The sequence below is a fragment of the Arvicola amphibius genome, chromosome 4 (genome assembly GCF_903992535.2).
Source record: "Arvicola amphibius chromosome 4, mArvAmp1.2, whole genome shotgun sequence".
Lineage (NCBI taxonomy): Eukaryota > Metazoa > Chordata > Mammalia > Rodentia > Cricetidae > Arvicola > Arvicola amphibius.
In genome coordinates, this window is record NC_052050.1 from 63,287,019 (window position 1) to 63,301,978 (window position 14,960).

A 14,960-nucleotide genomic window follows, 5' to 3' on the forward strand; every position below is an offset into this window, starting at 1 on the left:
TTCACCCCTGAGCCATCTCACCAGCCCTTGACGCTGGTCCTGAAGGAGCACAGGAGTATAGGACAAGCTTTTCTTCCCCTCACAGGGGCAGAGCCTTCTTCTCCTGAGGGCCAAACACAGAGTTGAAGGTACGCTCATATTACTAGTGGTAAACTAGCTGCTTATCTATAACTCCTTCACAGTCACTGTTGGCTCTAGGCTGATCCAGAGGCGCCAGTAAATATTGACTCATGTCATCCTCAGCAACGTCTGCCAGCTACTAATCTCTGGCTATGGTCCAGGCTCTGTGCTAAGCACGTTTAGTCTTCTCAGTTAACCTTCCCAGGTCCTGGGCTGTGTGCATGTGTTGTGGTGTGTGTGTGTGTGTGAGTTACTGGTCTCATTTAGCTGGAGAAGTGATCTAAATAGATTAAAGGCAAAGCCACTGAGTGATAGGATTAGAACTTGGATTGAGGTCTTTGCAACATCACGGCAAGCAGTCTTTGCCAACTCCTGTGACAGGCACAAGAAGCAAATCACATAGAAGGCGACCACGTAGGCCAGGTGGGCTTCTGTGAGGCTATAAGGCCTAAGGCCTAGGTTTGTCTGTCTTCATCTTCCCAATGCTGGTGTGTGGCTCTACCACAGCCTTGCCAGGCCAAGAGGAAACAAATGCTCGCCAGATCTGTGGCTGAGACCAGGTGGCTTGACGGTCCCTTTCACCCTCTCCCTGCCCACTTCCTCAGGGAGTGGTTAGCCAGCTCCCGGTTCTTCCCCCTCAAAGAGCACAGGAGCCACAGCAGCTGCACGTGGGAGAAGAGACTCACCTTGAAGGAGATCTCATACTGCTCCCCTCCCCAGATCTCCAAGCCAGGGTCATAGCCGCCCAACTCCCAGAACCACTTCCGGTCCACAGCAAACAGCCCTCCAGCCATCACAGGAGACCTGCAGGAGAAGGGGCATGGTGTGAGAACGTGCCGTCAGAAGCCCTGCTTCCTAGCTGACGGAGTCTCCAGACACCCAGTTTATCTACTGGGGGCTCCAAGGCCTCATGGGTGGGTGGGGGACCTGGCCTTCTCGACTGCCACTTCCTCTTGTAAACCACTGCATTTTAACCTAATGGATCCCCGGAACTTCTGTGCGATTAACACCTGAGGTGTCTGAGAAGTACCATCGGCAACAGCGGCACTCCTCCTCACGGGTCTCACAGCTACATCACAGACATGTCTGTCTCTAGCCTTCCCCTTCATTGCAGGGTCTGAACCAGTTGTCTTCAGCCTGAATGTGCTGCAGAACCTTCTAGAGAGACTGAAAAATAACAGCTTGCTGGGACCTCGCCAGCCCTATGGAAGCAGCCTCTGGGCCAGGGCCCAGGCACCTGCTTAAGATTTGGCTCCTTTGAGGATTGTCTCTCACCAAGCTCAGCAGACAGCTCACACAGCTTGCTCGGCTGCACTGCCCACAGACACCAGCTCAACCCTCCCAGCTGCTCCGGGAGGAAGGATGAACTCAACTCTCATTTATTCATTGATTTATTACCGAAGGCCTCCCATGAAGCAGGTGCTAGAGGGGCTGGGAAACAAACCACAGTCCTTTGGTGGAGTCACCTCAGCACAGAGGGCTCCAGGAGACAGAAGGAAAATAGTCAAGGCCTCTGGGAAGAACAGACAAGAGCAATAAGGATGGCAAAGACCGTGTCTGCTTCCAGTCCTGGGAGTGAGGAGGAAGGGACAGGGAATAAGGAAGGATGCTCAGAGGAACACGCGCTTAAGAGGTTTGTTGAGGGGAAACCCCTCAGGGGAGGAGGGAGCTACCCCAGCAAGGCACAGACATGACTGACAGGGTCCAGAGGACACCACGATGCCTCATGCAGGGCAGCACCGAGCAGAAGCTGCCTAACGTCTGCTGTGCGAAACCTATCAGGACGGATGGCCGTGCCCCAGTCTGAGGGTGGAAAAATCCAAACCAACATGCTGGGGGAGAGCGTCTTTGCATACGCCCCTGCGTGGTCTTGGACTCATGGCGGAGACCGCTGTGACCGAACTGCACCTAACCACATGCCTCTGAAGTCTTCCTTGTGGGAGGTGGAGGGGACCTTCACACAAGGTGGGGGGACCCCGGGGATGTTACTGAGGGCACGACACACCACAAGGTATCCTGCAAGTACTCAGGTGTCCTTCTCAGCTCGGCCTTCAGAAGGGCTGGAACTCACTGTTGCTATCCTGGCCTCGCCCCCGTGACATGACAGCCGTCCCTGGTAGTTTGTGGGAGGCTTCATGGCCACTGGCTATTCATGGCTGGCGTCTGGCCCTGCCCCTAAGTCACAAGTTCAAACTGCTGACTCTCTACCCTGCTTCCCTCACCAAGGAACTGTGGTGGTACAGAAGGCAGTGTCAGGGGGCTATAGGAGACCCTGTTTAAGAAAAAAAACCACCACCCAACACTCAACTCAGCTTCTGCTCTCTATCCCTGTTGTGTCACCGAGGGAATGGCAACCCTTGGTGGCTTAGGATAGCTGCTGCACTTGGGACATGACTGCTTGGCAAAGAGAGGGGGTGTATGCGTGGGATATCAGGAAAAGGTGTGAGAGAATTAGATGGTTTTAGTGGTTAGATAATGGGTGCCTAGTTCTGACTCCACAGGCTCAGGACTGTGGACCCTCTGCATGGGACATGCGGATAAATAAAGATTCCTGGTGTGTCGGGAGGAGCCCTGGGTCACCGCCACTATGAGCCTACACCAGTAGCACTTACTCAAACGGGTCACTGGGGTCAGCCTTCTGCAGCTCTGGAGGGATGGGGATTCGTTTGTAATACATCTCCCAGTCGAAGGCACCCCGCATGGCATCCCCGGCCTGTGTCTCGTATCGGAAGTCGTCGTGGTCGATGACGTCAATCATTGGGCACACGATGGTCTTTCGGTTCCGAGCAATGCGGTCTGAGGTGGTGGAGAGACGCCTGTTAGTGGGTGCGGCAGTGGAGGGCAGCTCCTGCTCTATGGGGCGCTTACTCCGGACAGTTCCTGGGATGACCGTCCTCAACAGCTGCTCAGGGACCACAGAGAGCACTGCAGGGTTGTTTGTGTGTTTTTCATTTCCTAAACAAGGTCTCAAGTAGCCCAGGCTGGCCTGGAATTCACTATGGAGGTAAGGATGACCTTGGGAATGATTCTCTTTATCTACTTCAATTCACTACGTGGCCAAGGCTGGCCTTGACGTCCTTCTCCTCCCCAGTGCTGGGATCACAGGTATGTGTCTCGAGTCTGCAGGCTTCTGTGAGAAAGACTCAGCACCACAGGAGGCATTTCCTCAGACAACATCTCCAAGCCCCAGGGTCTCATCTGTGAGGTGGGGCAGGAGGGTCTGCCTTGGGGGTTAGTAAAATGCTTGGATAACACAGTATTTGAAAATGTTAAGCTATGGGGCTATGAGTGTGTGGCTCTGCTGATGACATGTGCTGATGTTCTTCCGTGAGGACCCCTATTCTGGCCTTGCCCCTTATTGCAAAAACCCTGATTGTGATTCATGGCTAAAAGCAGCCAGGTTCCCTAGTGTCTGTCCCCAACTGCTCATGGGTACCATGGCTGTGATCAACAGTAAGAGTTCGGTCTGAGTTTTTAAACAGCCCAAGCTATGCAAGAGGGAGTGGACATCCCTTGGAAGTTCTGGGTTCCCAAGTCAGAAGATATGCAGGTAGAGCGTGCCACCCTATGGAATGCCACAGGCTTAGTGGTTCAAGACAGCAAACGGGGCCTTGACCCAGTCTATGTCAGGGTCCCTTTCCAACCTGGGAGGAGCTGACCTATTCGCTCTGTCGAATCTTCCAACAGGATTCAGTGCTGGTCTGATCTACCCTATGTTGTTCCCACAGGGAGCTCTGTCTGCTTCGAGGGGACCACTGCCAGGAGGGGCAGATAGGCTGTGCTGGGGAGCTTGCTGCTCAGGGTCAAGGTTCATGGGTCATGTTCAAGTGTTGAGACATAGGCCCTGGAGGGCTAGAGAAGAGAAGGGCCCACATTTCATCAAGCTACACGGCAGCTCTCACAAAACAGTGTTTATGCCTGTTTTCTACCCTGAAGGCATGCCCTTCAGGTGGGAAGGTGAGTGGTGAAATTGTGTGTGTACAGGCGCGCGCCTGAGTACATGCACACATGCATGCAAGCCTGGAGAACAGCGACCATCAACCTCACTTCACGAGACAGCAGATACTGTTATGGGCAAAATGATGTCAGGAAGCATGGTTTAGTCCCACGACGTGTGCAGGTTGAGGTGGCCACTGCGATGCATGGTTTAAACGATTGCAGAGGCTGGAGATGTGTCCTAGTGGTAGAGCATTTGCTTAGCATGCACTAGCCTCAACACATACACACACAACACACACACACACTCACACACACACTCACACACACACACACACTCACACACACACACACACTCACACACACACTCACACACACACACACACTCACACACATACACACACACACTCACACACAACACACACACACTCACACACACACTCACACAGGCATACACATATACAGTTACAGAAATGCCACTTGCAGCGTGTCTCCCCAGATGAACAGTAGCATGACTGGCGCTAGATGCACTGGGGGCGAATGTTACCCCCTCTGTTGTTCTCCTTACCCACTGACTCAGAATCCCTGGTACATGGCTTTGACCTGCTTGTGGACAAGCTCCCTTGGGTGGAAGTGTGTCTTCAGGATGCTTAGGGGCCTTGAGAGAAAGAGCTAGAGAAGGGCCTCTGTCTAATTATTCAATAGCTCTGAGGTGATTTTTACTTCCATCGATGGCTGATACCAAGGACAGCTGACAGTTGGTTCCGATAGATGGCAGTGGCCTGTGTCGCTGCACTTGTCTGGGAACTGAACACCCAGGTTCATGTCCCGATGTCACCCCTTCATAGTGCAGCTTTGGACATGACTGGCTGATGCCTCAAGAGTTTTGGTTTCTTTGTTGAGCACAGGAGGATGAAACGCCCCACGCCAAGGGTCTCTGAAGACCGAGATGCTGGTATTCCCCATTTTCCATGACCATGATGGATATTGCAAGACACTCACAGCAGCCATTATGAGCCTGAGTTCCTCTGTCTATTCTGCCATATGCAAAATGCAGGTTAAGAATGCCAAGCCTGCCTGCTGGACTGTGTAAGTCGAATCCACATACAGACTTGGCCTAAACTCAGAGGGACTCTCAAAGCCTCGAGGACGATGACAGTGACAAAGAATAAGGAGATGATGACTCGGGTCGCTTTCCCAGCAGGCTGAATCCTCGGGCTCCATGATGTCTAATCATTAATGAGGGCAGAGCTAGCCAAGCTAGGAGGTGTTAATGGATTCACAGACAAAAGCCACGCTGGGATCCACATGGAGGTTTTTGTGTTTCTACTAAAGGGGGAGAAAGAAAAAGTGAGAGGGACTGTGTCCTCCTCCTGCTGAGGATGGAAATAGCTCTCACCCATTTCCATAGGAACAGATTTAAGGGCTGTTTGGACAAGCTCAACTCAGTGGTCAACCACTTTGTTCTCACGAGAGGACCCTGCGCACGGCTGCTCCCCCGGGACTGCTAATGTGCCGGCTGCTGAGGCCCAGGCCTTTCCATTCTCTCCTTTGGTAATGAAAGGGAGATGCAGGCCATTGCTTGGTTTAATTAAATACACAGTTTACCAGAAACTCTGGTCTTTCTCTCAGTCCAGTGAGATCCTGGGCACAATCGTCAAGAGCGCGCACGATCCAGGAAGTTCTCAGTGTTGTGCTCAGGACAACAAAAGCAAAACCAAAAATGGCTGGGTTGTCCTGTGGGGGGGTGTATGAGACTGGCTTTTGGCCCTCACCCACACGGTGGCATTTGCTGCTGTGCTTGCTGAATCTGGTAGCACTTGGCAGAAGCTTGAAAATACAACTGCCGAGGTCTCCTCCAGCCACCACAGTGAGCCTGTCTGGGTGCAGTGTCTGGTTGGGGCATCATGGGTCTTTTGGGGAATTATGTTGCTCCTTTATTTGACCTCTGAGATGAACAGCCTACCTGGTGCTTTTGAGTTCTCTTTCTCTTGAGGGTGGTGACCTCACAACTTTCCCTGGCCCCGCCTTGCTATGTCTCTCAGTCCTGACAGGACACCCAACTTAGGTATCTGCCTGGCAGTACCTGCTTAGTGTCTCCATCTGGGCAGAACTCCTTAAGTTCCAGCCTGGTCTTCCTCCACTATGAGTCCCTCCTACCCAGGCTCTACACAGAGGCTTCGGGAGAAGGTTCTGGTCTTCTTCCACTATGAGTCCTACCTGCCCAGGCTCTGCCCACAGGGTCCATTGGAAGGCTCCTGGACCGCGCCTCCCTCCTGGGCATCTGAGAGGAAAGGAACCCGGGAAGCAGTGTGGAGTGTGCAAAAGAACAGACTCTGGTGCCTGATACATGGTGACTTGGACATCAGTGGCCCCAGGGGACAACCAAGTCCTTGAGCATCTCAATCTTAGTTTCTTTGGATACAGACAAGACCAGTTCAATCCAGTGCACTATTGCCAGGCCTGGTGATCTTTTCTGGAACCTGCCTGGCTCACAGCATTGGTGCTAAGCAATAACTACTTTCATTTGACATAAAGACACCCCCTTCCCCCACCACAATTTGGTTCTTCTGTTTAAGGATGGGGGTCTCATGAAGTCCAGTCTGGCCTTAGACTCAGTATTTAGCTGAAGTTGACTTTGAACTTGTGATCCCTCTGTCTCTGCCTCCCAAGTGCAAGGGTGACAGGCGTGTGTTAGCATTCTTCATTTATGCTGGATGATACTGGGGATCAAACCTAGAGACTCGTGCAGGCTAAGCAAGTGCTCTACCAACTGAGCTACATCCCCCAGGCTCTGTAACTTGGCTCTCCATGGTACAAAGCTCTGGCCTGCTCTCTGACAGACCTCAGGCCATCTGAGTGATGTTTAACACTCTCCTGCTCAGTGAAACAAGGGGACAGGCCTGAACTTCTGAGCCCCTCCTGGAGCCCGGGGCTCTGCTGGGTGCTATCAGAAGTCCTAGTGTCACCTTGGGGTGGTCAGCCACACACCCACTCCAGGTCACCAGCCTCCTTACCGAGCAAAGGGGGGAGCCAATTGACATTGGCTTCACAGTGCGAGTCTAAGAACGTGATCACATCTCCGGTGGCGGCTGAAGCCCCCAGCATTCGGGTCCTTATCAGGCCTTCCCGTTTCTTGGTCCGGAGAATCCTCACGCTGGGGAAAAGGGCCATGTAGTCCTCCAGTGGCTTCTTCAGGTGCTCTGTGAGGAGACAGAGGGACAGAGGTGGGTCAGAGAGGTCGTGCGGGGATCACTCCATCCCCCCAACATGGTTTGGACATTGATTCCCAGTTTACTGCCTTGTGGACCTCAGATAGAGTCAAGAAGGGCAGAGCCAATATCTAAACAGGGAAACTGAGGCTCACAGAGGTTCCGCGATGCACCAGGATCAGAAAACAGAGAGACTCCACAGGCAAAGGTGGGGGTGGGGAGTGGGGAACACAGGCAGCTGTTTATGCCTGCCTAGTATCTATTCCCTCATTTCCTGATAGAAAGACTGTTGTTTCTTGAGGAGACTGACCCTCCTCTTATGTCCATCCAACTTGGGCAGGCTGACTGCCCCTCCTCCCCCAGTAAGTGGGAGCAGCATGTGGCTCAGGCCTAGCCAATCATGGCGCCCCATCTCTCGTGACTGGCTCAGGGAGGGCCACGCAACCTGGGAAGATGCTTCAGCTTAAGTGAGGAGAGGGGTGCGGGGAGCTACGGAGCCTGGGGGCAACCTGTAAACAAGACAGAGGGTGTGCTGGTTAGATTCAGCATCACCTAGGAGACACAGCTCTGGGTGTGTCTGTGAGGGCGCTTCCAGAGAAGATTAAATGAAGGAAGGACCAGCCGTGGATGTGGGTGGCATCATGAACACACACACACTCTCTCTCTCTCTGTGTTGATGACATTTTTGTTCACCACCCCCAACCCGAAGCAGACAGCCTCTACTGTACATGGCAGCTTTTCTTGTTTGTTTACTCTGCCATGGACTGGCTATTTGTCCTATGCCTGGAAAAGCTGTCTTGAAGAAGTATTGGAGATTTCTTTCAGGCCAGTAAGATGACTTATCTGGAAAGCCTGAATACCTGAGTTCAATCCCTGGGACACATGCAGTGGAAGGAAGTTCACTCCCTCACGCTGTCCTCTGAGAGCCACACCTGCCCTGTGGCATGTGTGTGCTGCCCTTCCCCTCTCCACAGGCACACATAAAATAAGTTACTCCTTTTTTTTTTTTTAAAAAGATTTATTTTGTTTACAGTATTCTGTCTGCATGTATGCCTGCAGGCCAGAAGAGGGCACCAGATTTCATTACAGATGGTTGTGAGCCACCATGTGGTTGCTGGGAATTGAACTCAGGACCTTTGGAAGAACCATCAGCGCTCTTAACCTCTGAGCCATCTCTCTAGCCCAAGTTACTCCTTTTAAAGCCTACAGCATCTGATATTCTCAGGCCGTCTCCCATCCGAGTACTAGCCATGCCTGACCCTGATTAGCTTCCAAGATTAGATGCAGTTAGATGAGTTCAAGGTGCTGTGGCTATAGACACAAGATAATATCTTAAAGAATGTAATAAACTGTTTGGAGAGATGGCTTGGTGGTTAAGAACACTTGCTGCTCTTGCAGAGGATCCAAACCTGTACCAAGGGAACCAGTGCCCTCTTCTGGCCTCCAAGGGCACTGCATGCACATGGTGCATAAATATACATTAGCAAACATTCAGACTTATAAGTCCCAGACTTCCTGTAAGTCTCTCTTGATGTTTATTAGGGCTTGGGATTTTATGAAAATCTATGATGGCTTAAAAAAAGTCCAAAAACAAAAAATGAAAAAAACCTGTAGCTTATGCCACAGTTAGTGATGGTTGATGCTCTCCTTTACTCAGGAAAGTGAACAAACTGCTCTTAGAATTTATATGGTGAGCCAGGCAGTGGTGGCACACACCTTCCATCCCAGCACTTGGGAAGCAGAGGCAGGCAGATCTCTGTGAGTTCAAGGCCAGCCTAGTCTACAAAGCAAGTTCCAGGACAGTCAGGACTGTTACACAGCGAAACCCTGTCTCAAAATATATGGCAACGAAGGACCTAGAATAGTGGAGGTCTTTTAGGAAAGAAAATGTTGGAAGACTCATGTTTCTTGATCTCTTTTCTGACTGAACTTACTATATAGTTGTAGTAATTAAGACAGCATGAGAGCCGCAGAGATGGATCAGTGGGTAAGAGTACTTACTATGCAAAATTGAGGGCCTGAGTTCGAATCCCCAGCACTCATGTAAAAAAACCAAACATGGCTGTGTATTTTTGTAACCCCAGCCTTGGAGGATGGAGGCAGGGGGATTCTTATGCCCATATTGTTCAGTGTGTATGCATGCATTGCATATGCACATGTATGAGGCACAAGTATGCCACGTGTGAAAGTCAGAGAACAACTTGTGGGAATCTGTTTTCCCTTTCTACCACATGGTCCCAGGAATCGAACTCAGGTTGTCAGACTTTGTGGCAATCAGTTTTACCCACTGAGCCATCTCCACAGCCCCCGTGCTTGCTTTGAATGGAAACTTGATATTAATCCATAAATGCACAATTGGTACCGTTTAAAATTAACAGCAAATAAACAAAAATAATGGCAAATAAAAATAGAATCAAGCCTGGCTTCTGTTTTGGTTTTTGCCTCTCCAGCAGTGAACTGGAGGTCAGGTTTGACAGAACAGGTGATCTGGGACCCTGCACTTGACGTACAGGAGAAGGGAGAGGGCACTGGTTAAAGGGACATCCATGTGGGAGCCTGTGGATGGGGATGGATGTGGATTCGTTCCACCTTGACCAAAGGTCAGAGAGTTCAAGCCTATTCCTGCTCCTTCAAAGTTATGACAGGAGGTTTGACCCAGGGTGTGGCTGCCTACAGGATGCGTGGCCTAAGGAGTGAGTGCTGCTTGTCCTGCCTAAACAACAGAATACTTAACTAAGGGTATAGATACTTGAGGTTTCAGATACTGAAGAGGTAATTACTCTGTTTGCTTTTTGTATCATAGCAAAGCAGTCTTTTGCCTTCTTCCTCCCTTTTGGATTGGGGTATATATGGCATATGAAAAATAAACTCGGGCAGATTCAGTATTCCGAGCTGCCCTCCCAACACTATTCTGTGTCTCTGTATATCTCTTTCGTACCTCTGTTTTTTCTGCCTAACACTTCTAATCCACACACCCCTACCCTGAAATGTATGAACCCGTCGAGGTGGGACCCTGACACATCCACCTGCTGGGATCCTGTGGAACCATGAAGGTCATCCCAGGTACCATGTACAACCTCTCTGAAGAGCGGCTGTGGGTCACAGAGACTTAAGACTCCAGAAACCTCTTCAGGATGGAGAATGTTTCAGGTTGGGTTGCTTGGCATTGTGAAGCCGGAGCAACTGAAAAATATACTGGGGACAGATTATGTTTACATAAAGAGCAAGGTTGAGCCCGTAGGCACTCCTGGTCTGGTTGGCGCTCAGGCAGTGAGGCACGAGCACAGCGAGAGGCATGGCCAAGCTCTGGCATGTGGTTGTTCTTGCGGGAACAGTTTCTCCAGAGAGAGAGAGAGAGAAAGAGAGAGAGAGAGAGAGAGAGAGAGAGAGAGAGAGAGAGAGAGAGAGAGAGAGAGAGAGGGGGTGGATCCACAAGTCTCTGCACCGTGTTGCTTCTGGGCTGCATGCAACCAGTGGGTCGTTAACTTGTGAGTGAGCTCGCAGGCGGGTGCCACACACTAGTGCTCCCGTGGAAGGAGAAATATCACCTCCACCGTGTAATCATCGAGGTCCTCACGTGCACAGAGCCCCGTGGCTAAATCACCCTAATGCAGATGGCTGTAGTTGTTACTGATTGGCCAATTAGGGCCTTTCGACAGCTTGTGGTAAAAGTTGGAGCGATTATTTAGGGGCAATTACTGGCCTCCTGTCCTTATGAGAAGGTGTGTTTACTCAAAGCACCGCTGCCTTATTTGACCAGTCTCAGAAGGTCACAGGATTTGGAGCTAAAAGGAACTGCAAATGAGGACGAGGATGGTCACCATGGTGACAATTACAGGGGACACCTGCTGAGCCTGGCTAGCACACAGGTCTCCTCACTTCACGGGCATTACCTCAGACACCCACAACACAAGAGTATCGAGTGTTCCTGCTTATAGGAGAAGATGCTAACAGATGTAATTTGCTCAACGGAGAGTTACAAATTAGGACACCCTGTCTACAGACCGATCTCATCTCTCACCAGATTCCCTACTCCGCATACCCGTCACTCAGTTCTACCCCCTCTTATTAAGGAGTCAGAGGGCTGGAGAAGTTAATGACTTTACCAGACTTACACAGTAGGTAAACACGGCAGGGCCATCTCCCAGGTCAGGCCACAGGATCCCTTCCATGACCCACACCTGTCCCTCTGCCTGAGGCTCGCTGTGTGTGTTCACGCTTCGGATGTACAGAGTGCCATCTCCACTGCCCCCTACTATGTGGGAGGACTAAGGACACAGTGCTGGGTTCCAGTGAAGGGTGTGGCCACGTTTATTTCCTCCCTGTCCCGCCTGAAGCTTCCGGAGTCAGTCTTGTGTGCAAAGGCTAGGGAATTCAGGAAGAAGGACACTTGACTTCCAGCATCATGGTTTCCGTCCTCTCCCAAGAAGGTTTGCAGGGTGGTCACATGACCCTGGACTCCATATTACTCTAGGAGAGGCTGAACTGTCTCCTTGCATTCCCTTCCAATACCCACACTAGGGCCACTGGACAGATGCCATTGGTTCTGGTGTCAGAGGAGAGGAAACTGAGGCCCATGGGGGAGAAAGGTCTCATCCCAAGTTTCTCAGCTGGTGAGACCCAAGTGCAGGGGACTTGAGGCCATCCCCCCCCTCTCAATTTGGAGGGCGGAAGGTTCTCTCCTTCCATCATCTGGGTTCCAGCGATTGCACAGTGTGTCAGGCGCTATGCTAAGCCATCTTGCTAGCCCCTGGCTCTTGGATTCTACAGATGGGTCTCATGGAGAGCTGAGCTCAGAAGGCTACTGACTTGAACTGTACCCCCTAACACGATACACCCAAGTCCCAACTCCTGATTCTGGTGGCCGTGGCACTAGTGGAAACATGGTCTCTCGGATCAGCTCAGTTCAGTTGCAGCCAACCCTGGGTGAGGATGGGTTTGAAGTTGGTGGCTGGCGGTCCGTGAGAGAGAAGCTGGTCACATGGAGAACGCTAGGGGATGGTGGAGGCAGACCTTGATGTGTTATCAGTCATGGCTGCCAAGGACAGGGAGCGAGAAGGAAGCCAGGGCAGGGGGTACAAAGACAACGTCCTCAACCACGTGTGTGGGCTGCTAGAGACGGTCTGTCTGCTTTCCATTTCTCCATCTCTCCCTAGAGTTTTTTTTTAATTTCCAAATCTTATTAACTTTTTTATTGCATCTATTTACATGTGTGTGCGTGCACCAACGTGGAGGTTGGTGAAGGTCCTGTGGTAGTCTGCACTTTCCTTCACCTGTGTGGGCCCCAGGGATGGAACTCAGGCTGTCAGGTTTTGTGGCAAGTGCTTTTACCCACTGTTTTTGTCTATTATTATTATTATTATTATTATTATTACATTTACTTATTTACTCATGCAGGGTAGAGAGAACACATTATGGTGTGCAGGAAGAGCTTCAAGAGCAATCTGGGGGTGTAGACTCCCTCCTTCCACCATTCAGGTCCTAGTGATTGCACACAGGCTGTCAGGCATGGTGGCGGGCACCTCTGCATGCTGAGCCACCTTGCTAACTCCTTACTTACTATATTTTTTAAAAAAAATTCGAATAACTGTGTGTGTGCATACGCGCATGTGTGTGCACATTCTTGTCTGCCTCTGGTCAGCGGTGGAAGTTGGGCACCTTCTCTCATTCTCCACTTTATTTTTGACATAGAGTCGCTCACAAAATCTGGAGCTCGCTGATTGGCTAGACTGGCAAACACCACACCCGCTGAGCCCTAGAACCCCTTTTCTACCTCTGTGACCAGAGTGGGTGCCCGAGTCAGCTGATGGCAGTACCCTGGAACTCATCTCCCACACCCTCCGGCACAGATCTCTGACCCACAAGCTTGGTGAGGTAGGCTGTGTGAGCTCTCCACTCATCAGATGACCTTGTGCCCAGCATCAAGTCAGAGGCTTCTGCGTGCCGCTGCTGAATTCTCTGTGACTTCTTCTGGAGTGTCTATAGGACATCAAGAAACTTCCTGGTCCAATCAACATGCTAACACAATCAACATGCTAAGTGCCTGTTGCCACCAAGCAGAAGCACACCAGGAATGAAGAGGCTCTGTATCCCTCGCTTCGGTGGATGTAGAGATAGAAGACAAGCACTCTCTAGCAGGTCTTCACACCGTCTGCAGCTGCCATAGTGTGCTTCCTTTTGTGTACCCGTGGGTGTTCTGGGTCTCATGACATCCTGGCTCTGCTGGACTCCTCTGGTGTCCTGAGTTGGAGCGCATCTTTAGAGACAGATGTATCTACTTGTCAACTTTACAGTGCTCTGAGGCACCAGTGCTCACTTTGGAGGAGAGGAGGACCTGTGGTACCTGAAGCCGTCCTACTCCATCCTGTTTTGATATGAAGGTATTTCTCACCAAAGGAAACATTTTTAGAAGCAGGGAACTTTTTTTTTTTTCTGAGACAGGGTTTCTCCGTGTAGCCTTGGCTGCTCTGAAGCTCGCTCTGTAGACTAGGCTGGCCTCGAACTTACAGATATCTGCCTGCTTTTGTCTCCTGGGTGCTGGGATTATAGGCGTGTGCCACCCCACTTCTCAGCTATGTTTGCTGTGTGCTAAAGCCCTGTGTGATATGCTGCTATATACTCAGGTCATTTCATTCCCAAGACTCCAGAAGGTGGTCACCGACCCTCCTGTACCCCATATGGGGAAACTGAAGGTCAGCAAAGTTCTGTAAGAAGCTGCATTCAGCCAGCTGGAGTGGATGGCCAGGAATCAGGTAGGTTCCAGGCATCATTAACCATGTGACTGAACTGCTTCTCTATCCCTCAGTTGCTCATCCACCCTACTTGATGGGTATCAGTTTCCAGTTGCCCAGTCTCAAGCCTGGATGGCCCAGGGCTTTCACTTGCTTGTCACTTGCTCTGACAAGTGACAATCCATGGGAGCATCATGTGCTGTGTGGGAAAGGTAAGTGACCCACCACTGGAGAGGATGCAGAGGGATTTCAGAGAGAAACAACAGAGTTCTGCATTGACCAGAGGCCTATGGAATATTCCTTTACACTAGGCAAATTATGCTATGATTGGTTTAATAAAGACGCTGACTGACCAATAGCAGGACAGGATAAGGTTAGGTGGGCAAACCAGACTAAGAACACTGGGAAAAAGAAGGGCAGAACAGAGCAGTCGCCAGTGAGATTCAGAAAGGAAACGAGAGGTGCAAGATGAAAGAGAGGCAACACCATGTGGCAGAATGTAGATTATAAAAATGGGTTAAGTTGTAAGAGCTAGTTAGTAATTAGCCTGAGCTATTGGCCAAGCATTTACAATTAATAGGGAGTCTCCTTGTCTGTTATGTGAGTACTGGTGGGTGGGAAAGAAAAGTCAACCTACAGAGGCCCATGTCTGTCCATAGAAGTCTAAATGAAGTGGCACTCAGCATGTTCAGCATTGTAAACCCAGCCTTTGCTTGCATGGTTGAAAATGGGGAGCCAGCTGTGGCTTAGCAAGGGTGATGTTGAAGAACTCTGTTAAGATTAGTCATGACAGCCGAGCGGTGGTGGCGCACGCCTTTAATCCCAGCACTCGGGAGGCAGAGGCAGGCGGATCTCTGTGAGTTGGAGACCAGAGCTAGCTCTAGGACAGGCTCTAAAAGCTGCAGAGAGACCCTGTCTTGAAAAACAAAAACAAAACAAAACAAAACAAAAAAAGATTAGT

The 14,960-nt window shown here is 50.7% G+C and overlaps 1 protein-coding gene across 3 annotated transcripts in view; it reads right to left on the bottom strand.

Moving 5' to 3' along the window:
* Positions 1 to 14,960, bottom strand: part of Galnt10 (polypeptide N-acetylgalactosaminyltransferase 10) — a 139,749-nt gene that overhangs the window by 17,005 nt on the left and 107,784 nt on the right. For all 3 annotated transcript variants that reach the window (XM_038326434.1, XM_038326433.2, XM_038326435.1), the window contains 3 exons: positions 7,074 to 7,259; positions 2,733 to 2,916; positions 807 to 924 (listed from right to left, as the gene is read on the bottom strand). In XM_038326434.1, coding sequence (XP_038182362.1) covers positions 807 to 924; positions 2,733 to 2,916; positions 7,074 to 7,259 — 488 coding nt within the window. The remainder of the gene's footprint in view (positions 1 to 806; positions 925 to 2,732; positions 2,917 to 7,073; positions 7,260 to 14,960) is intronic.